The 22,922-nt window shown below is 47.1% G+C and overlaps 1 protein-coding gene across 6 annotated transcripts; it reads left to right on the forward strand.

Moving 5' to 3' along the window:
* The first annotated feature begins 8,108 nt into the window (after positions 1-8,108).
* LOC101120904 (cationic amino acid transporter 3-like) lies at positions 8,109-22,656 on the forward strand. Of its 6 annotated transcripts, XM_060399128.1 has the most exons (14): positions 8,109-8,399; positions 10,549-10,748; positions 11,302-11,446; positions 15,072-15,880; positions 16,490-16,648; positions 19,541-19,718; positions 19,920-20,032; positions 20,195-20,417; positions 20,588-20,727; positions 20,836-20,938; positions 21,138-21,334; positions 21,533-21,699; positions 21,972-22,080; positions 22,244-22,656. In XM_060399128.1, exons 4-14 carry the CDS (start codon positions 15,508-15,510, stop codon positions 22,327-22,329), a joined length of 1,848 nt encoding a protein of 615 aa, XP_060255111.1. In that variant the 5' UTR covers positions 8,109-8,399; positions 10,549-10,748; positions 11,302-11,446; positions 15,072-15,507; the 3' UTR covers positions 22,330-22,656. The 6 variants fall into 6 exon arrangements, 4 of the variants coding, with proteins under 4 accessions (XP_060255111.1, XP_042088339.1, XP_004022932.2 ...); XR_009596450.1 differs by lacking the exon at positions 10,549-10,748 and having other exon boundaries at positions 21,911-22,080; positions 22,244-22,258; XR_009596449.1 differs by lacking the exon at positions 10,549-10,748 and having other exon boundaries at positions 21,930-22,080; positions 22,244-22,258.
* The last annotated feature ends 266 nt before the right edge of the window (positions 22,657-22,922 follow it).

The following is a 22,922-nucleotide window of genomic DNA, read 5'->3' on the forward strand; positions in this document are numbered from 1 at the left end:
ACTGAAGAATTGATGCTTTTGAACTGTGGTGTTGGAGGAGATGCTTGAGAGTCCTGTGGACTGCAAGGAGATCCAGCCAGTCCATCCTAAAGGAAATCAGTCCTGAATATTCATTGGAAGGACTGATGTTGAAGCTGAAACTCCAATACTTTGGCCACCTGATGGGAAGAGCTGACTCATTGGAAACGACCTTGATGCTGGGAAAGATCAAGGGAAAGAGGAAAAGGGGACGACAGAGGATGAGATGGTGGGATGTCATCACCAAACTCAACGGACATGAGTTTGAGCAAACTCTGGGAGCTGGTGATGGACAGGGAAGCCTGCTGTGCTGCAGTCCGTGGACTGAGCGACTGAACAACAATACAGGGGAGAGACCAGAGAAAGCTGAGCAACTTGCCAGAATAACCCAATCCTTCCCCTTCCGTCCCGTCTTCAGTGAAAGACTCTAGAGAGCGCTGGGGGCAGTGGTCCGGGACTTGAAAGAGAAGGAAGGCAATTCACATGAAGATGGAAAAACAAATCGTAGGTAGACTAATGTTAGCCAGACCAGGTAGAGAACATGAGACAGAGAGGGGTCTCAGATCTACAAGCCTCAGTAGGTTTCCTGATAACTCTGAAACATTTCCTTGCATGCAGAGATGTTTGCCTTAGTAATTTTAGTCATTTTAATTACACATATTAATCAGAATTCTTAACCCTTAGAAACATTAGTTTCTAGTGAGAAACAAGAAGTAAACAATTATGAACTATTTGTTATACCAGTATTTTTTTAAAAAAATTGAAGTATCTCCAATTAAAATGAAATAATTTTTTAGATAAAATATGCTATCAACTTAAAAAAATCCAAGTATCATTGGTTTACCATATAACATTAGTTTTCCAAATATAGAGCACAGTGATTTGGTATTTTTACAGATGGTACTCCAGTAGAAGTTACACAAGACAGTGGCTATAATTCCTTGTGCTCCAAACATATCCTTACTGATTATGTATTCAGTTCAGTCACTCAGTCGTGTCCGACTCTTTGCGACCCCACTGACTCCAGCATGCTAGGCCTCCCTGTCCACCACCAACACTCAGAGCTTACTCAAACTCATGTCCACCGAGTTGGTGATGCCATCCAACCATCTCCCCTGTCATCCCCTTCTCCTCCTGCCTTGTGTCTCTTAATGCCATACCCTCAATTTGCCCCTTCCCCCTTCCCTCTCTTCACAGATGGCCACTTGTCAGTTTTCTGAGTTGGTGAGGCCCTTTCTGTTTTGCTATATACATTCATTTATATTAATTTTTCAGATTCTACACATAATATTATACAGCATCTGTAAAAATACCAAAATCACGAGCTAGTATACCTAAAAGTAATATCAACCAAGTCTGTTTGAATAAATAATGAGTTAGACATCCACTCAGGAGGAAAAGCACCTCTGTGGGTATGGGGGACACAGCTCCATCTGCCCAAGGAGCCCTGGAGGAGTCGTGTCTGTTGTGCGTCTGGGTCACAGGCCGACAGACCTCGCTATGGGCTGCAGGACCTGCAGAACCAGGAAACCTACCCGGACTCCTCTGATGGTGATGCTGCCGGTGGTGGCGGCAGTCGTGGTGATGGCGGTGGTGGAAACCCAGAGATACTGACCTAGAGATTCCCTGCAAGGGAGGGGATTTGCAGGTCAATCTTCACTCGGAGAAGGCAATGGCACCCCGCTCCAGCACTCCTGCCTGGAAAATCCCATGGACGAATGAGCCTGGTTGGCTGCAGTCCATGGGATCACTAAGAGTCGGACATGACTGAGCGACTTCACTTTCACTTTTCACTTTCATGCATTGGAGAAGGAAATGGCAACCCACCCCAGGATTCTTGCCTGGAGAATCCCAGGGACGGCGAGCCTGGTGGGCTAGGGTCCGTGAGGTTGCAAAGAGTCGGACAGGACTGAAGAGACTATAGGCACTCAGCCTTCACTGAGGGAGCGAGGATTCTGGAGTTAAAACAAAACAAAACAAAGATGTCTGATCAAGGCTTTTGTAGCAGAAGCTTTCCCCTCCCCCTCACAAGGAAACAGCCCATGGGGTTGATGTCCCACCACAGAAAAAGCTGGCCTAGTTCTGCAGACATCCCTGGGGACACCTGTTTCTCTACAGCAGCACCGGAGACCTGAGCTGGGGGAACCCCCATGACGAGGGAGAGGAAGGGTTTTGAGGAAGGGTTTTGGTAAAGAGGCTGATAAACACTGTGAAGGGCAAGAAAGTGACCACTCCCCACAGGCAGTTCACTGACAAGCGTCTGGGAGCAGCACACCCCGGAGCCTCCTTCCTGGGTCCCCGGGCACCCTCAGTGCCCCGGGTGCAAGACCCACCGCGGCCCCCCCTGCCCCTACTCTCCGGGGTCCCCTAGTGTGACCCTCCCCCTGCAGCCCCCATGGGAGCTCTGGTAGGGAAGGAGCTGGCTCAGAAAACCAGCCCCTGCTATGGGCCAGGGTCCCGCAGACTTGAGGTCTAGCGCCACCTTCTGGAAATCCAAAGACAGGAGGCAGCCTGGTGAGCTGTAAGAGCAGTTCAGTTCAGTTCAGTCCAGTGGCTGAGTCCTGTCTCACTCTGCAACCCCATGGACTGCAGGCCGCCAGGCTTCCCTGTCCATCACCAACTCCCGGAGCGTCCTCAGACTCATGTCAATCGAGTCTGTGATGCCAGCCAACCATCTGTCATCCCCTTCTCCTCCTGCCTTCAATCTTCCCAGCACCAGGGTCTTTTCCAATGAGTGAGCTCTTCACATCAGGTGCTAAAGTATTGGACTTTCAGCTTCAGCATCAGTCCTTCCAATGAATATTCAGGACTAATTTCCTTTAGGATGGACTGGTTGGATCTCCTTGCAGTCCAAGGGACTCTCAAGAGTCTTCTCCAACACCACAGTTCAAAAGCATCAATTCTTCGGCGCTCAGCTTTCTTTATAGTCCAACCCTCACATCCATACATGACTATTGGAAAAACCTAGCTCTGACTAGAAGGACTTTTGTCAGCAAAGTAATGACTCTGCTTTTTAATATGCTGTCTAGGTTGGTCATAACTTTCCTCCCAAGGAGCAAGCGTCTTTTACTTTCACGGTTGCAATCACCATGCAATGAGTCAGTTCTTCTCATCCGGCAGCGAAAGTATTGCATCTTTAGCTTCACCATCAGTTTTTCCAATGAATATTCAGGACTGATTTCTTTTAGGATCGCAGACCAGACAGAAACGCTTCAGAATTCTTCCACAAGAGGGAGCAAGGAAAGTGGAGCAGGTGTAGGGAGAGAAAGACAGGAAACCCCAGGAATTAACACCACCATCAAACAGAATACTCCAGCTCCAGGGAACCACCACAGACTGAGGGACGAGTCTGCTCCTTCAAATGTGAGATGAAAGACTGCAAAAAAAAATACATAAAAAATCAAGCCGATGTGCCATCACAAATAAAGATACTATGTTTCCAATAAGCTACAACGTGGATGAGCCTTGTGGCCATTATTAAGAGAAGGCATCTCCATAGGAAATGACAAAGACCGAAGGTTTCCACTTAAGTGAGGTACCTAGAGGGGGTAGATCAATAGAGTAGAATGGTGAGTGCCAGGAACTGCAGCGGAGGAAGAGGGGATTTTTGTTTAATGGGTGCAGTTTCAGTTTTGCGAGATGAAAAAAAGCTCAAGAGATTGGTTCTGCAAACTAGGAATGTCCTTAACACTTTCTTTTTTGTCCTTAACAGTTTTGAACTGGACACTTAAAACGGTTAAAATGGTAAATTTTATGTTACGCATGTTTTACCACACTAAAGACTATCTCAGAACTACCCGCTGATGGTTACCACAGAAGAGTCAGGGCTGATAGCTACACTGCAGGTGTTTTCCCCCGACTCCAATCTCACCCCAGCAACCCAGGGGTGAGGACTGTCTGCTGTGCTCAGGACTCCCCGCTTCTGTTCTTGGAGATGTCTCAGCTCCAGCCCCGCACGGCTTACCCTCAGACTGACCCAGGTCTCCAGGCTCTGCTCCAACATCCAGTAAGTCTCCAGTGAGCCTCTTCTGTGGGAGACTGGGCACTGAGTTCACGTCCTCCCAAAGAGACCCTGCAATCCCAGAGTGCAGGGGGTCAGCCCAGCTCCAGCCTGAGGGTGGAGAGACCCGTTTTCTAGATGAAAGTGTCTGCGCTGTGTCTGTGTGTGTGTGTGCAAGGAAAGGTGGGGGAGATTAGATCAGTGCTGTGAGACTCTAAGACAATTTTCAGCTCAGTTCAGTTCAGTCGCTCAGTTGTGTCCGACTCTTTGCGACCCCATGAATCGTAGCACTCCAGGCCTCCCTGTCCATCACCAACTCCCGGAGTTCACTCAGATTCACGTCCATGGAGTCAATGATGCCATCAAGCCATCTCATCCTGTGTCGTCCCCTTCTCCTCCTGCCCCCAATCCCTCCCAGCATCAGAGTCTTTTCCAATGAGTCAACTCTTCGCATGAGGTGGCCAAAGTACTGGAGTTTCAGCTTTAGCATCATTCCTTCCAAAGAAATCCCAGGGCTGATCTCCTTCAGAATGGACTGGTTGGATCTCCTTGCAGTCCAAGGGACTCTCAAGAGTCTTCTCCAACACCACAGTTCAAAGGCATCAATTCTTCGGCATTCAGCCTTCTTCACAGTCCAACTCTCACATCTATACATGACTACTGGAAAAACCATAGCCTTGACTAGACGGACCTTAGTCGGCAAAATAATATCTCTGCTTTTCAATATGCTATCTAGGTTGGTCATAACTTTTCTTCCAAGACAATTTTATTCATGTTCAAATAATACAATCGATTAATTACCCTTAAGTAGGGATTATGATGTGGACACTGATTTCAGGCTCCTGTATTCTTCGGGCCCTTGGAATCTATGGGTTCGTCCTCTTCTGCAGAGATTGGGGTAACTGTAAGGGACCAAATTCTTGCTGACTTATATTCAGTCCCCTTTGGGTTTCCTACACCCAGTAACTGTGTGAAGCTTGTTCTATTACTTATCATGGGCAGCAATTTTTTTAAATGGTGGTAAAATACACATCACATAACATTAACCAACTTAACCGTTTTAAGTATATAGTCCAAAAATGGTAAGGATATTTACGTGGTTGTGCACCCAGTCCCTGGAACACTTTCACCCGTGTCCCCATTGAACGATGACTCCCCAGCTCCCCCTTTACCTCAGCCCCTGGCCGACCACCTTCTGCATTTGTCTCCATGGCTTTGACTCTGTCAGGACTTCATAGATGTGGAATCATGGGATATTTGCATTTTTGTGACCGGCTTAGGTCACTCAGCATAATGTCCTCCAAGTAGCTCCACAATGCAGCAAGCGCCAGAAGTTCCTGCCCTTTTAAGGTAGTAATATTCCACTGTGGGCATAGACCACCCTGTGTTTATTCATTCCTTCCTGGATGAATATTTGTGTTGCTTCTAACTTTCAACTTTCCAACTTGCCAGAAGAATCCTGAGGATAGAGGAGTCTGGCAGGCTGCAGTCAATGGGGTTGCAAACAGTCGCATATGACTGAGTGACTTTAATTTTCAACTTTCAGCTCCTATGAATAATGCTGCTGTGATCCTGGGTGTACAGATATCTCTTTGAGAATCTATTTTCATTTCTTGGAGGTGTACTTGCTGAAATGGAATTGCTGGATTCTTGCAAATTATTTTTAACTTTGGAGCAACCACCATAGGTTATCCAGGGCAGGTGTGTTATCACACACCTGCAGGGTTCATCAGCAGAATTTAAAGAAGAAGAAAACACAGGTCCAGAGAACTAAATGACTTCCTCAAAGGCACAAGGTGCTGGCAGGACCAAGATTCTAATCAGAGCTTCCTGGCTCTTTGAATGCTTGCTCTGAACCAAAATGCTAAACTTGGACTTTGGAGTCACAGCGGCGGAAGCCGCCTGGCAGGTAACTTCTGTAACTGGATCAGTCTAGCCTTGCAGAGCCCTGTAGTGAGCTGTGTCTCATGCCTCAAAGAGCAGGACACAGAGCCATTTCTGATTCAGAATGGAGACTAGGCCTCTCGCCCTCCCGGCAGCGTTTGTTTGTTTGGAATATAACTGCTTTACAATGTTGTGTTGGTTTCTGCTGTTCAACAACATGAATTAGCCATATGTTTACGTTGATCCCGTCCCTCCTTAACCGCCCCCTCCCTCCCGCCCGCATCCCACCCTCTAGGTCATCACAGAGCCCCCAGCTGAGCTCCCTGTGCTATACAGCAGCTTCCCACTAGCTGTCTATGTTACACATGATCGTGTATATGTCGATGCTACGATTTCAGTTTGTTCCCCACCTCGCCCCGCCCTGAGTGCACAAGTCCGTTTTCTACATTTGCTCCTCCATTCCTAACCTGTAAATAGATTCAGCAATACCGTTGTTTTTTTTAAGATTCCATATACTTGCGTTAATATACACTAGGTCCTGTCACACAGAGTGAAGTAGATTAGAGACAGGCCACTCTGGTGTGTGTGTGGGGGACATTGGGGGAGAATGGATACATGAATATGTATGGCTGAGTCCCTTCGCTTTTCACCTGAAACTGTCACAACATTCTTAACTGGCTATACCCCAGTACAAAATAGGTTTTTTTTAAAGAGAAAAGAAAAAAAGAGGCCACTCTGGTTTGCTGATTTCACTGAACTGGCCTAGAGTCTGTCCCTCCCTACAAATTCCATTTCATTCTATCCCAAAGCAGAGTTCCAATCTAATGTCAGTCTGCAAACAATGCAACAGAAAGCTACCAGGTTTCAGGATCCTTGGTGAAGAAATGTGTGGAGTCTGAGTTCTCTGATCAGCAAGCCCCTTCAAAGACACTTCGTCCCTATCCAAGAAGGCAGGGAATAATGACGATAATAACCTCCCCTGAATTACACAGGACAGCAAGACAGAGATGGTAGGCACTTTGTGCAAAATCAGACCAGCTGAGAAGTGCGGGAGCTTGGATGTGAACCAGCAGAGCAGGTTGATTTCAATGGAAAAATCACCATTCTTATCCACTCAGCTTTTACCGATTAAGCAGCTACTGCATGTGCCTGGGACTGTGCTGGCATCTTTTGCTTCTGAAGAAGCAGAAAACTTTGCTTTCTAGGTTCTTGCACTGATCTAATAATTAATATGACATGAGACAGATTAACAAATTTGATTTATTATGTGTGAGAGTCCCAAGAAGTCTTTCTGCTTCATTTATTTTTTAATTGGAGGGTACAATGTTGTGCTGGTTTCTGCCATACAAAAGCTCAACTTAGCCATAATCATACATATATCCCTGCCCCTTGAGCCTCCCTCCCCTCCTGCAACCCCCCTTTAGGTCAGCACAGAGCACGGGGCTGAGCCCCCTGTGTTATACAGCAATTCCCCGTTAGCTCTGTGCTTTACACAGGGAGGTGTGTGTATCTCAGTGCGACTCTCAATTCACCCCACCCTCTCCTTCCCCAGAAGTCTATTCTCTGCTTCTGCCCCATGGGGCTCCCAGGCACAGAGGCCTTTCTGTCCCCCGTTTCTTGTAGGCAAGACTCCGGCCGTGATGACCTTCCATGCGTTCCAAAGGGCAGATTCGCGCAGTTGCTGATTGAGGGAGGAGCAGCCCCAGAACCATCTGAGATTAAAGGGACCAGAGAAGGTCATCAAGACTGGGAGGGTTGACCACCAAAGACCCCGGGTCCCCTGAGATGAGATTAAGGGAGTGCAAGCCCTGCTCACCCCATAATCTTGTCAGGGACCCCTTGGACCCACAGTTGTAAAAGCCCTGATTCAATTCCCTGGGGTTGAACACCTCACTCTTTCAAGGCAGAGGCCTGGTGTGTCTCTCCTTGCCTGGTAAATAAGAAAGCTCTCCTTTTCTACTTCCCCCAAAATTGTCTTGGGGTTTGATTCGGCATCGGTGTACAGAGAGTCTGAGTCTTCGGTAACACGAGGCCAGTCCAGTGTGGAAACAGAAACCAGAAAACTGTCCAAAGGCCACAGACCGGGAAGGAGTGCCCCGTGTGAATGGTTTACCTGCGTGTCCATGGAGCTCCTCCTCATGGGGCGGGGGACCCCACACTCTTTTCTTCTGGATGTGTAACTGCCTTGCTTCTGTCTTAACTGAACAAACTGTGTGCTCGCCTGCTTGTTGGGCTGAGTCTCTATAATACACATTCTACCTGTTCTTGTTTCTACGGCTTTTGCCTCCTTAAGAAATGCACTTTCCAATGAGGGCAAAGGCTGGGGGAACCTTGTTTTGAGCCTCCCGCCCCTGGAGGACGAGCGGCTAGGATTCCTGGTTTTCATCCAGGCCCCTCCGGGTCCACTTGTTGGGCAGAGAATGAGGCTCTGGCTTCAAACCACCGCTCACCGCTGACACTCTCCGAGATCATTGGTGCTGAAGCCCGGGATTTCAAGGTAAAGCGGCTCATCCCAAACTGTTGGCTGGAGACTTCTGAGTCTCTCTCTCCATGAGAACCTGCTCTCACTCTCTGCTTTGTTCTCTTTCAAAGACCCACAGGTTTCAGTCTAGATCCACTCAGTGAAGGAGCCCCAAGTTCTGGTTTTTCTCTCTCCTCTCTCCCTCTCTCTTGCTTGGCTAAACTACGCCCCCAGCATGTCTGCCGCCTTCATCTATGTCAGGAGCAAGGCGCTGGGAGCCGCAGCTCACTTTCCACTACCTCCAACAAATCGCTCCCTGCTACACCCACACTTTATCCCCTGGGCCCCACTGTCTTCTAACGTATTTCTCCCTGAGCAGCCAGCACAAACACTAATTTTTTTTTTTCTTGTGATTTCCTTTCCTACTTTACTGGATAAGCAAGATTTCTTTCTCACCTAAACTTTATGTCCCCTTCAGTTTTACCCCAGATGCCAGACAAACAGGGTAATAGACTTGGGGTGCTCCTGCTGTTTAATCTCCCAGCCTTCCTTTTGCCCACAAATCCTCTCTGGGAATCCTCCTGCCTCTAGGCCCTCAGGTCCTCCAGCAAGTTCCCCCTCACTCCAGGGAAGGGACAGCCTGCTGTGCAGGCCAAGTTCCAGCAGACCTCATTGCTGCAAAAGATGCCTCTCAAGGAAAGTCTTGGCAGTCCCTCGTGGGAGAGACTGGTCCACCAGTGATGTCTGGTCAGGGATCAAAGGTAGAGCAGAGGACACTGAAAATCCCACCAAGCACAGGATTCGAGGGAAATTCAGAAAACACTCTGAGCCGCCATCAGGTGCCCCCTAGGAATGCTTTTGGCTTCCCTGGTAACTCAAACAGCAAAGAATCTCGCTGTGATGCAAAGATCCCTGGAGAAGGGAATGGCAACCACGCCAGTATTCTTGCCTGGAGTATCCCCATAGAGAGAGCAGCCTGGTGGGCTGCAGTCCATGGGATTGCAGAGAGTCAGACACAACTGCTCGACTAACTCTAAACTCCTACTACTACCAGGAACGTTTATGGGATGCAAGGACTTTATTTCTAAGAGTGCAGTTCTTGGTTGCAGGTTGCTCCACGTGGAGAATCCCCTTTCCAAGCCAGAGAGGCTAAGAAAAGGAAAACTAGGTTTTGCTATAACGTTGCCTGGCCTTGATTTAAGTTGGGGCATGAAAATATTTGGTGTCTCGCTTATGATAGTATCCTACAATTAGATCTACATTGCCAAAGTATGGGGACATGGATGGAGGTTAACCCCCTACATTCTAAACGATCCCCTTTGATCTTCCTCCAAATCTCAGGGGGGAAATCAAGCTTTCCCACTCCTGCAAGTTCCCTTGCTCCTTCAGATTGTTCTGATCAGCCAAATGACAACAATGGAACACACACACACAGACATATACACCCATAAACAAAACCCAAACAGTCAAAAACTAAATAAACAAAGTACAAGAGATGGACCCGGCAAGCAAAGGGAACCAAAAATGATAGCTAACAGTTACAAACAAAATTAACTAAAGCACAAACTGGAAAAGAAAACCAAATCAAGGTGCCAACTGGGGAATAAAGCAACGGAAACAAAACAAATATGGTGAGATAAAGAAAGAAGAAGAAGAAAGAAGAAGCAAAGTTAAGTGGAGGTAGATAAAGATTTATGCATGTTAAGGAATAACAACAGGAAAATAGCAGTAAGAAAAGCCAAAGAATAAGTGTAGAAAAATAATAATAATAAAATTTAAAACTTGAAGAATTGAAAAGGAAAACCCCATAGAACCACAGAAGGCCAATACAGAGGCAGAAGTATAAACAGGAAATACAAAGTGTGATAAAAAAAATTCTGCCTGGGGGGTAAAAAATTCTCAAAAGCTTAAGTAGATTTAACGGTACTAATAAAGTCAACTACTACAGCAACAGACTGTGGGGGGAAAAGAAAAAAATCTAGAAACAACTAGAGAACAAGTCAAAGTATAAGAATAATAAGTGTTTTTCTTGGATCTCAGCTGTCAGCGTCCCTTCCCTCGCTGGGAGTCTCCATGCACCTCGCCTCCCCGGGATGCCCTCCAACACTGTGCCAGTCTCTGGCCCTGCTGCGTGGGCAGCTCAGATTCTAATCTGGTCCTACTCCTGGGTGTTCTTGCCTCCAAGGTCCACAGCTGCCAGAGCTGGCGTGGTTTCTTCTGCGGGAGCGCTTGGTGTCCTTTCTTATATTCCAGAGACACAGAGTCTGCCTCCTTGATGGAGTGGATTCAATTTGCAACTTGTGCAGCAGGGGGAAGGTTCTGAGTCCTCCTCCTTAGCCACACTGCCCCTGGGTTTCAGCTGTGGGTTTGTCTCCGCCTCTGCCTGTGAGTCGTCCACAGGGCTTTGCTCCTGAGGCTGCCCTGGAGGGCGTGGGTCTGCCCCAGGGAGGAGGGGGTGAGGGGGGTGCAGCTGCTGGGGCGGCAGGGCCCCGGGAACCAGATGCTCATGGGAACTGGCGGCTAGGGCCTCAGCAAAGGGGCTTTCTAGCCTCTGGCAGCTCTGCCCCAGCGGCATCCAGCGTGGGGGTGGCACAGCTGCTCGGATCGTGGGAACTCTGGGGGCGCCGAGTGTGCAGGGACCCCAGCTGTCTCAGCCGAGGCAGCTCTGGCCCTCCAGCCTGTCGTCCTGGCCTCTGGCAGCTGTGGTCAGAGCGCCTCTGGGGCCGGTCCTTCTCCACTGCTCCCGGCTCCCTCCCCCGTGAAGGCAGTAACAGGCCAGCCTCTCTCTGGAGCCTTCCACTCTCCAGGGCTGACACGTGGGGACCGAGGGGCCACAGCGATGGCTCCACCGCCTGCGAGTGACTCAGCAGGTCGCCCCGCCTCCCTGGCTGCCCGGGTTTCCTGCTCAGGCCTTTCCCACTGCCGACTCCGCCCTCAGGTCCCCTCAGGCGTCTCCCCGCAGTCAACAGCTGACCTCGCCCTGGGGTCACTCCAGGATCTCGGTGCTCCAGCTCCCAGCCCTGTGCCTCCCAGGGGACATGCGTCCCTGCATCCCTCTCTGGGGAATGAATGGCTTCCGCAAGGTTTGTCTCCGTGATTCTCATTCCATTCAGACGCTCACAGACCAGCTGCTTCACTCTCAGCCTCAAGTACTTCTCCTCTGTCCCCTGAACAGTTTCCTCAGCCTCCAAGGGCGCCCATGCTGGGACCCGGCCCCTGCTTCAGTCCCCCACCCTCCCAGGGCAGGTCCAGTCCCACTGACTCTCTTTTGCCCCACTTCCTCCACCCTGCCGAGTTCTGTGTGGTTCTACATAGTCTTCAGTGGCAGCCCACTCCAGTGCTCTTGCCTGGAAAATCCCACGTATAGAGAAGCCTGGTAGGCTGCAGGCCATGGGGTCGTGAAGAGTAGGACACCACTGAGTGACTTCACTACAGGTGATATCACATGAAAATTGTCTTTCTCTTTCTGTCTCCTTCCATTAATATGTTAATCTCCAGGTTCATTCATGCTGCTGCAAATGGCATGATTTCATTTTTTAAATGTGTGAGTGGTGTTCCATTCTCTGTGTGTATAAGCAAATACATAATCTTTATCTATTCATCTATCAATGGATGACTAGGCTGTTCCCATGTCTTGGAGAAGGCAATGGCACCCCAGTTCACTACTCTTGCCTGGAAAATCCCATGGACAGAGGAGCCTGGTAGGCTGCAGTCCATGGGGTCACTAAGAGTCGGACATGACTGAGCAACTTCCCTTTCACTTTTCACTTTCATGCACTGGAGAAGGAAATGGCAACCCACTCCAGTGTTCTTGCCTGGAGAATCCCAGGGATGAGGGAGCCTGGTGGGCTGCCATCTATGCGACTTAGCAGCAGCAGCAGCAGCAGCAGCATATAGTCTTCTCCGGTGGCCAGGTGCTCCTGCCTGCTCTCATCTGCAAGATCTCCTGTGTCTGAAGGTGTCTTCCTGAGGTATCTCTGGAGACAGAGGAACTCCACACCCACCTGCTCCTCTGCCGTCTCATTCCCCCTCATTTAATCAAACTAAGACGCCATCTCCCCAGAGGGACTATCCCTGTGGGACAGCATTTTCTCAGCCAATCTGCCATTCTTATCTGGGCCAAATTGAGCACGATTTGGTCTAAACTTTAGCTATAAAACTTTGACTAGAGAAAAGAAAGATGACATTATATTATGATATGGTGTGGCCACAAAATTCTCTGGACTCCAGAGAAAACTGGCCAAGACAAAACTTTTTGAAACTGGGCAGGAAAAAAAAAAACCCAAACAACAAAAAAAAACCTCTCCAAACAAACACACAAACAAAACAAAACAAAAAAAACAAAAAACAAAAAACTGGTTCTTTCTGTATGTGCAATTAGAGAAAGCTAGCTTTTAAAATGCCTTTTTTTTTTCCCCAAAATTCTGACACTGAGGGAACAAGTCCTGCTAGAAAACATGGTTTTCCCTGTGCCTTGAGACCAGCGCTCTCAGGTACATTTCTTTTACCTAGTCTAATAATCTCTAGTTCCTGAGTCTGAGGCGGGAAATGAAAAGGAAGTCTTTTAAACTTACACTTATTAAAACTGTTGATGATAAACCAGTGAGTTTTATAATACCCAATTCACGACTAAGTGTAGAAAATAAAGCTGTAAGATCCCTATCTGGATGGATGTATGTCTCAGTATTTGTCTTTGTTTTGGATTTTTGAGATTAATTTGTAAAGGAGCTCTATTAAATTGGCTTAAAGAAAAGTAAGCACTTACAAATCAAACAATTCTAAAAATAAAATACATTAAACTAAATGAATTTCGGGTTGACATGATCTGGGAAATATTCAGTGTTAAATATGGGATATGAAAGTTGAAGTCTCATTATGGACTTTAGAGTCATATTAATGTCTTAATATGTCTTTAGAGTCATTAATATTAAATATAATACTTTTATTGTGCCTGGATGGACTGAATGTCATTAAATTTATGCCATGTATGTTACAACGTTTGTCAGCAAAATCTAACTTGGTATAGGATAAAAGCTTTTGAGTGAACACTTTGGATATAATTATGTTTTAGGTTTTCCAGAGTTTTGGTAACTTGGAACTACAGAGTTTTACTAAATCAAGTCAAATAATAACTCATTAAATGTCTAAAGTATTTTTAAGATAAAATACTGGAACATGGATCACTGAACAAATCTACATTTACCTACTTTTGTCTTCTTGGGAGAGCAAAACTAAAAATCTTGGGTTTATTGGGTTCTTTGTATTATGTTGGGGGAAGAAACTGCAATTGGGGAAAATGCAACCTATGAAATATGCTCTTAAGTTTCTCAATCAAAAATTGCTAACATGACCAGTGGTTCACAATTGCTTTCTTCTCATTTTTCTATATAGGTTAAGGTTTTAAGAGCTGAGGATTCTACTTGAAAGGTCCTTATAGCTACTCAAAGCAATAAAGGAAATATTTTGGAATACAGTAGGAAAGTTGTGTCAAGGGAGACACTGTGCATGTGTGGAAAGGCTCCTTGGAGGTCAAAAAAGAGGGGGGCACCATCCCATAATAGGTGCCAGAGGCTGCTGGGCTGGGATCTGTCTTGGAAAAAAAAGTTACACACACATGTTGGTGAGGGTCCTAGAGCAGGTCAGGACCTAATTGGCTAGCGGTAAACAAAACTGGAAGCAATGCCCTATATGAATGATTCAGCTGTCTCTTTTTTAAAATTTGTTTTATTTACCATTTAGTTTGGCTCTGATGGGTCTCCACTACTCTGCAGGCTTTTCTCTAGTTGCAGAGAGCAGGGGCGCGTCTCCAGTTGCTGCGCTCCGGCTTCTCACTGTGGCGACTTCACCTGTTGTGGACCACAGGCTCTGGGGCTCCCCGGCTTCCCTGGGCGCTGCGGTTCCTGGGTCCGAGTGCACAGGTTCAATTTCCGTGACACATGGGCTTAGCTGCCGCACGGCATGTGGGATCTTCCAGGCCCAGGGATGGAACCCATGTCTCTGGTATCCGCAGGTGGATATTTATCACTGAGCCACCAGGGAGGCTTTGATTTAACTGCCTCTTTAAGGGGCTCCACCCCTTTAGGGAGAATGTCCACACCCTTTCTCTCCAGATGTGTATCTCTGTCTTAACAAAACAGAGTGTGCTGTGTCTCTAATAATACACTTTTTTTTTTTTTTTTAACCATTTTGCCTCCTTGAGAAATGCATTTTTCAACGCAGGCAAGAGCCAGGGAAACCTTGTTTCTAGCCTCTAGCCGCTGGTGGACGAGCGGCTAGGATTCCTGGGTTTCATTCAGGACCCCCAGGTCCAATTCCTGAGCAGAGAACTAAGACTTTGCTTCCAGCCACCACTCATGGCTCTCTCTCTCTCTCTCTCTCTTTGAGATCAGCCCCACTCGGTTTCAGAAGATGGGAATTGCAAATGATTGGTAAACAAATCTTTGCCATTCCATGCTGACAAGTCTTTCAAAGACAAGAAATTATGTCATAACAGCTCTTTTTTCTGACATAGGTCCCATAATCTAAACTATTTTGAAGGGAGAGGCAAAAGGCTTTTCTTTAGGAGGTAGCATCTTAATTCCCTTCCGTTCAAAACAATCTACAAGCAAAGCGGCACATTTTAGAGTGGAAATTCTGCCCCCCGCCGCTTCTCTTTAAGCAATGTTTCCAGTGTATAATAATAATGTATTGTTTGAAATATATTTAAAGATGCTGAAGCTCCAACACTTTGGGTACCTGATGCGAAGAGCCAACTCATTTGAAAAGACCTTGATGCTGGAAAGATTGAGGGCAGGAGGAGAAGAGGACGACAGAAGATGAAATGGTTGGATGGCATCACTGACTCAATGGACATGAGTGTGAGCAAACTCCAGGAGATAGTGAGGGACAAGGAAGCCTGGCATCCCCGCAGTCCATGGAGTTGCAAAGAGGTGGACAAAACTTAGTGACTGAACTGAACGAAACGGATGTTTAAGAAACCAAATCTCAGAGATAGGGAACTTGTTAACTGTCATTTTTTCACCTGCTCCCCATCACCCCTCCGCTCCCTAGAACTGGACTCCCAGGGTCAAGGGCACATGGACTTTCTTGACGGCTTGCTGTGTCGTTTTCTCAGCAGATCTGACCCTCCTCAACTTTATCTAAGATGTTGTGTCAGGGTGTTCACCGATTTGGTCAAAAGCTGGTCCGCAGGCGGCTGCTGGAGCCCAGGGAGGGGTTTGAAAGGCCCAAGGCTGGTCATCTGAACACTCTGGACCTGGTGGCCTTGGGTGTGGGCAGCACCCTGGGAGCTGGTGTGTACATCTTGGTTGGAGAAGTGGCTGTGTACGAGGCTGGACCAGCAACTGTCATCTGCTTCTTTGCGGCTGGCCTGTCTACTATTTTGTCCGGGCTCTGCTATGCGGAGTTGGCAGCCTGGGTACCACGCCCCGGTTCTGCCTATCTCTACAGCTACGCCACCATGGGTCAGCTGTGCGCCTTCATCATTGGCTGGAACCTCATCCTGTCCTTTGTCATGGGTGAGATGATGGGGTGGGGGAAGGCGGGGCTAAAGGTCAGAAAATTCAGAGGGGGATTGGAGCGTTGCTGACTCCTGAGATCTTTATTTTCCACCTTGTGGAGTGAAGTGGGTAATTGTAGAGGAACTTCATAGCTTGAAACTTTATTCTACTTAGATCTACACTGCTTTCCTGAAATAATGGGCGCTAGAACCGAGAAGGAAAGGGACCTATAGGGGGTGGGTGAGAGGAAGGCATGTCCCACAGGCTCCTCCCCTCACCGTAGTGAAGTCTCTGCTCAGCTGTTTCCTTTCATCTCCTCCTAAAATATTAAATTGGAGCAGGAAATGGCAACCCACTCCAGTATTCTTGCCTGTGGAGTCCCGCAGACAGAGGAACCTGCCAGGCTACAGTCCATGGGGTCACAAAGAGTTGGACATGACTGGCCAACAACACATTAAATAGTTAACCTGTTCTGTGAATCACCTGGGCCTACTCTCTCCACTCCATAAAAGGAAACATTCTGAGATTATGGATTTTCTCTGTTTTTTTCCCCCAAATACATCGCACGGTACATGGTCGGGGTGCAACTTGTATTTGTCAATGGGTCTTCATCTTTTGCTGCTGTAGCGACCGCCTGTGAGGCCAGAGCCTGGAGCTATGCCTTTGACAGCCTGATTGGGAACCGCATCTCTCAGGCGTTCCAGGAGACTTTCTCTCTGCATGTGCCCTACTTCCTGGCCACCTACGTAGACTTTTTTGCCTTCGTCCTGGTGCTGCTGCTCACAGGTGAGGCAGAGGTCAGCTAAAGTGAGGTGTGGAAGGGGAGCTGGGGTACAAAAGGCTTGGGGTTCCGGAATGGTGGAAGGATTAGGACTGAAATAAAGTCTGAGATAAGAGAGACAGGAAGGCAAGACACAGACCATTGTTTTCAACCCTTGGCGGTCTTGACATTCTGGGTTGAATCATTCTTTGGTGTCGGGGGCTATCCTGTTCATTGTAGGTTTTGCTTTCGGTGGTTGTCAGATACTGAGTGGCACCCCTGATCTTTGTTGTTTAGTCGGTAAGTCGTTATCTGACTCTTTGCCACCCCATGCAGTGTAGCCCGCCAGGTCCCTCTGTCCACAGGATTTTCCAGACAAGAATACTGGAGTAGGTTGCCATTTCTTTCTCCAGGGGATTTTCCCAATCCCAGGATCAAGCCTGCATCTCCACATTGGCAGGTGGATTCTTTACCACTGAGGCACTTTACTCACTAGAAAAATCGATGCCTTCCACCCAAAGTATGACAATCAGAATGTCTCAAGATATTACCAGAAGTTTCTTCAGAGACAAAGTCACCCCCATCTGATAATCATTACTTAGGCTTACAAGTTTCTTCCTTGTACTGAGACCGAAGATGTTCGTTTAATTCAGAGGAAATTCACACAAAATAAAATTAACCATTTTACTGTACTCCCCCAGTTTACTGAGATATGATTGCTATACAAGATTATATAATTTTAAGATGAGGAAAGTGATGATTTGATAGACCTGTCTACTATGAGATGACTGCCACAATAAGAAATTAGCCATTTGCAAGTGTGCAATTCTGTGGGACTTTTATTACATTCACAGTGCTGTGTAACCATCACCTCTACCTAGTTCCAAACATTTTCATCACAACAAAAGGAAATCCCTAAAGATTTAAACATCAGACCAGACTATAAAACTCCTAGAGGAAAACGTAGGCAAAACAGTCTCCGACATAAATTACAGCAGGATCCTCTATGACCCACCTCCCAGAGTAATGGAAATAAAAGCAAAAATAAACAAATGGGACCTAATTAAACTTAAAAGCTTCTGCACAACAAAGGAAAGGATAAGCCAAGTGAAAAGACAGCCTTCGGAATGGGAGAAAATAATAGCAAACAGAGCAACTGACAAAGAATTAATCGCAAAAAAATATAAGCAACTCCTGCAGCTCAATTCCAGAAAAATAAATGACCCAATCAAAAAATGGGCCAAACAACTAAATAGACATTTCTCCAAAGAAGACATACAGGGCTAACAAATACATGAAAAGATGTTCAGCATCACTCATTATCAGAGAAATGCAAATCAAAACCACAATGAGGTACCATCTCACACCAGTCAGAATGGCTGCCATCAAAAAGTCTACAAACAATAAATGCTGGAGAGGATATGGAGAAAAAAGAACCCTCTTACACTGTTGGTGGGAATGCAAACTAGTACAGCCACTATGGAGAACAGTGTGGAGATTTCTTAAAATACTGGAAATAGAACTTCCATATGACCCAGCAATCCCACGGCTGGGCATACACACCAAGGAAACCAGAATTGAAAGAGACACATGTACCCCAATGTTCATCGCAGCACTGTTTATAATAGCCAGGACATGGAAGCACCCTAGATGTCCATCAGTAGACGAATGGATAAAAAAGCTGTGGTACATATACACAATGGAATATTACTCAGCCATTTGAATCAGTTCTAATGAAGTGGATGAAACTGGAGCCTATTATACAGAGTGAAGTAAGCCAGAAAGAAAAGCACCAATACAGTATACTAACGCATATATATGGACTTTAGAAAGATGGTAACAGCGACCCTCTATGCAAGACAGCAAAAGAGACACAGATGTATAGAACAGTCTTTCGGACTCTGTGGGAGAAGGCAAGAGTGGGATGATTTGAGGGAATAGCATTGAAACATATATAGTACCATATGTGAAACAGATCTCCAGTCCAGGTTCGACGCATGAGACAGGGTGCTCAGGGCTGGGGCACTGGCATGATCCTGGGGGATGGGATGGGGAGGTAGGTGGGAGGGTGGTTCAGGATGGGAAACACATGTACACCCATGGCTGATTAATGTCAATGTATGGCAAAAAACCACTACAATTTTGTAAAGTAATTGGCCTCCAACTAAAATAAATAAATTAAACAAACAAATGGTGGTGATTGCAGCCATGAAATTAAAAGACGCTTACTGCTTGGAAGGAAAGTTATGACCAACCTAGACAGTATATTCCAAAGCAGAGACATTACTTTGCCAACAAAGGTCCATCTAGTCAAGGCTATGGTTTTTCCAGTAGTCATGTATGGATGTGAGAGCTGGACTGTGAAGAAAGCTGAGTGCCGAAGAATTGATGCTTTTGAACTGTGGTGTTGGAGAAGACTCTTGAGAGTCCCTTGGACTGCAAGGAGATCCAACCAGTCCATTCTAAAGGAGATCAGTCCTGGGTGTTCTTTGGAAGGACTGATGCTAAAGCTGAAACTCCAATACTTCGGCCACCTGATGTGAAGAGTTGACTCATTGGAAAAGACTCTGATGCTGGGAGGGGTTAGGGGCAGGAGGAGAAGGAGATGACAGAGGATGAGATGGCTGGATGGCATCACCGACTCAATGGACATGAGTTTGAGTAGTCTCCAGGAGTTGCTGATGGACAGGGAGGCCTGGCGTGCTGCAATTCATGGGGTCACAAAGAGTTGGACATGACAGCGACTGAACTGAACTGAAAATAAATATATTTTTTTAAAAAAGGAAACCCTGTACCTGCTGAGCAGTCACCATCCGCCTGCTACTAATGCCCAAACCCAGCCCCTGTAATCACTGGTTTCCTTTCTGTGTCTATGGATTTGGTTATTTTGGATGTCTCATATTCTATCTTTCCCACAGGACTACTGGTTCTGGGAGTTCATGAGTCAGCCCTAGTTAACAAAGTGTTCACAAGCTTGAACATTTTGGTCCTCAGCTTCATCATCCTCTCTGGCATCATTAAGGGAGACCTGCACAACTGGAAGCTCACCAATCAGGACTACTCATTGAACACATCTGGATACGGTGACATCTCACGGTTAGGAGGGTCCTCTTGGCCAGCTCTTGCGTGTGGATGGTGCAGAGATGGGAATATGGTGGAGACTAAGGAGACCTGGGCTGATGGATCCAGGGGATGGGAGTCCTGGAGCCCAGCACTTGTGGTATTAAGGGAGGAGCCCAGAAGAGGTAACTGAACTCACCTCACCCACCTTCTTTCTTGTTCCTTCTCTCACCATAGCTTGGGCCCTCTGGGTTCTGGAGGGTTTGTGCCCTTTGGCTTTGAAGGGATTCTTCATGGAGCAGCGACATGTTTCTACGCCTTTGTTGGCTTTGATGTCATTGCCACTACAGGTAACGTGGTCACTGTGTGTCCTATCAAGGGTCTGGGCAGGTAGGGCTGTCCTTGGGCATAGGGATTGGGAGGTTAGACTGTTTTTGGAGGTGCAAGAAGGAGAGGATTTTGTGCTTTTATTCCAGTGTCTTTCTTGACTCAATCCTGCACCCATCTTGCAGGGGGTGAAGTCCCAAATCCTCATCGTTCCATCCCCTTGGGCATCGTCATTTCACTCTCCATCTGCTTTTTGGCCTGTTTTGGTGTCTCGGCGGCACTCACTCTCATGGTGCCCTACTACCAGATTCAGCTTGAGAGCCCCTTGCCACAGGCTTTTCTCCATGTTGGGTGGGGCCCTGCCAGATACGTGGTGGCTGTTGGCGCCCTCTGTGCTCTTACGTCCAGGTCAGTGTCTTGGTTTTCTCCCCATCCATTGTCAGATGCTCGGGTATCCCAGCCCTCGGGATTGAGAGGCAAGAGGGAAGAACACCTTGCCCCTTGTGGGCTAGGGAGCAGGAGCTGCTGTCTGCCCTGCTTCTGCACGTCCTCATATGTGTTTCCATTTTCTTTTCCAGTCTCCTGGGTACCATGTTCCCCATGCCTCGATTGGTCTGTGCAATGGCAGAGGATAAGCTCCTTTTCCGGGGACTTGCTCGGATCTATACCTGCACGGGCACCCCCATCCTGGCCATCATATTTGCTGGAAGCCTTACAGGTTAAAAACAACAACAACAACAAATCCACTCTGTCCTTGATCAATTTTCTAGACTTGTATATTTCCTCTGTGTATTTCCCTTCCATCTTGTTTATTCCCTCACTGCAGGGGTCATGACTTTACTCTTTGAGCTCAGTGATCTTGTGGACCTCGTGTCAACTGCTATGCTGCTTGCTTACTCCCTGGTGGCGTTTTCTGTCCTTGTCCTCAGGTGAGACTCCAGTGTAGTGTGACTGGGGTCGGGGGAGAGAGGTCTTTGGTTTGTCCAAGACTGATGGGGAGATAATCCTTTTCCGCCTTCCATGCTGCCTTCTAAATGTCTTGCTGTCATTAAGTTGGGGAAGATTAGATTGTCTGATGTTGGATGAGTAGGGGCTGCTATGAGTATTGACTTAATATTTCTACTTCAGGTATCAGTCAGACCAGAACTTAAGCAACAATGAGGCAACAGAGGAGGAAATTGATATTTCTCTGCTAGAAGCAAGTCAATTTGAACCTGGGCCTGAAGCAAGATCTTCAAACATTCTAAAGAGTCTCTGGTGCCCCAGTAACACCATCCCCACTCTGAAATCTGGGCAGATTGTCTACTGGTGTGCCTTCCTGCTTGGTTAGTGGTGGGATTTCTCGTTGGTTGTATTCTGAAATTAACAGAGTGGGGAGGACAGATTCTGTGGGGAAGCTGAGGAAGAATCAAGATAGGATGGCCCTTCATGAGGTGGACAGTTTCAGAGATGGGTGTGACTCAAGGTTCTGACGTCTTTGGCTTCTGGGTCCAGCCTGTTCTCCCCCACCTTGACCCTTGCAGTTCTCCTGCTGGCCATCCTGAGCCTGGTCCTGGCCCAGTGGCCCAGCCAGGTGTTCTCTGGAGACCCTGTGCTCACACCAGTGGCTGTGCTGCTGCTGCTGCTCATCACTGGGGTCACGGTCATCATCTGGAGGCAGCCCCAGAGCCCCTCTCCTGTTTACTTCAAGGTAAGCAACCTTATGTGCGCAGAGTGTCCACCTTGAGTGAATGGAGTCAGCCTGCTTTGAGGTCTAAACATCTCTGTTGGACCAAGGAATAAGGGGAGTTGCTAAAAGCCATGGACACTCCTCATATCTACACTCAGTGTTCCACATACACAATCTCAGGAGGCACTGAACTCACAGTCTGAATAGGATTGTGGTTGCCCTACCCACACAGGGCAGCATCTCCCTTTCAGACGTCTGAGCTGTGTCCAGGGATGAGCTGACTCTGCCCACAGGTCCCTGCTCTGCCTGTCCTTCCGCTGGTGAGCATCTTCGTGAACATTTCCCTGATGATGCAGATGGACACTGGGACCTGGACCTTATTCGGCATTTGGATGGGGATTGGTAAGTGGCTTCCTTGGAAAATAAGACCTCTTGAGAGACTGAATCAAATCATCTTCCTACTACTTCTCCCCTCCTGTCAGACATCATAAAAGGAGGCCCGTTGGGCATTTGTATGTGAGAAGAGTGCCAACTTTTCTTTCTCACTGTCTCATTTGCCTACTAGGATTCGCCATATACTTTGGATATGGGATCAGACACAGCCTGGGGAACAATGAGCCACAGCCACCAGCCTCCACCTCGCAGACTTGACAAAAACATTCTTAGTGGTGAATGGTCTTAACCACAGGAAACCGACGCTGTGAGGAATCCTTCTATGCACTGGCAGTATCTTGTGGTTCAAGGGGCATTTTTAGCCTCTGTGGAGCTTGACGTTGGAACGCATTTGGAGCCCTGTGTTCATTGCTAGTGGACAAAATGGCTTCAGAGTTGTATAATTTTAAGTTTTCAGAGCTTAGTATGCATGCAGAAAAGTGCATGCTTCATAAGTGAGTAGCAAGATGAGTTTTCACAAAGCAAGTACAGCAATGGAAACATCAGCCTGAGGAACTAATAAAATATTAATGGGCACCTGAGAAACAGTTTCTTGTGCCTCATTTCCAGGGAGAACACAGATTGTGATCTGGGAAGGAAATGCAGGTAACTATATATTGTGTCAAGTGTCACACCTCAAATATTAGGACACAAATAGGTTGAAAGTAAGGAGAAAAGTATACACTATGCCAATAGTAACATAAGAAAGCTAAGACAGCTATATTAATATAGGAAATAGTAGAATTTAAGAAAAAGATAATAGCAAATAAAGTAGATCATTCAGTAATGATACAGGGAAAAAATGCTCATTT

Source organism: Ovis aries, chromosome 14 (assembly GCF_016772045.2).
Source record: "Ovis aries strain OAR_USU_Benz2616 breed Rambouillet chromosome 14, ARS-UI_Ramb_v3.0, whole genome shotgun sequence".
Taxonomy (NCBI): domain Eukaryota; kingdom Metazoa; phylum Chordata; class Mammalia; order Artiodactyla; family Bovidae; genus Ovis; species Ovis aries.

Excerpts from the sequence above, each read along its gene's own strand:
- LOC101120904 (XM_060399128.1), top strand. The coding sequence starts at position 15,508 with ATGTTGTGTCAGGGTGTTCACCGATTTGGTCAAAAGCTGGTCCGCAGG. Across the intron at positions 19,719-19,919 it reads GGATACGGTGACATCTCACG|CTTGGGCCCTCTGGGTTCTG; the intron begins GTTAGGAGGGTC and ends CTCTCACCATAG. Across the intron at positions 20,033-20,194 it reads TGATGTCATTGCCACTACAG|GGGGTGAAGTCCCAAATCCT; the intron begins GTAACGTGGTCA and ends CCCATCTTGCAG.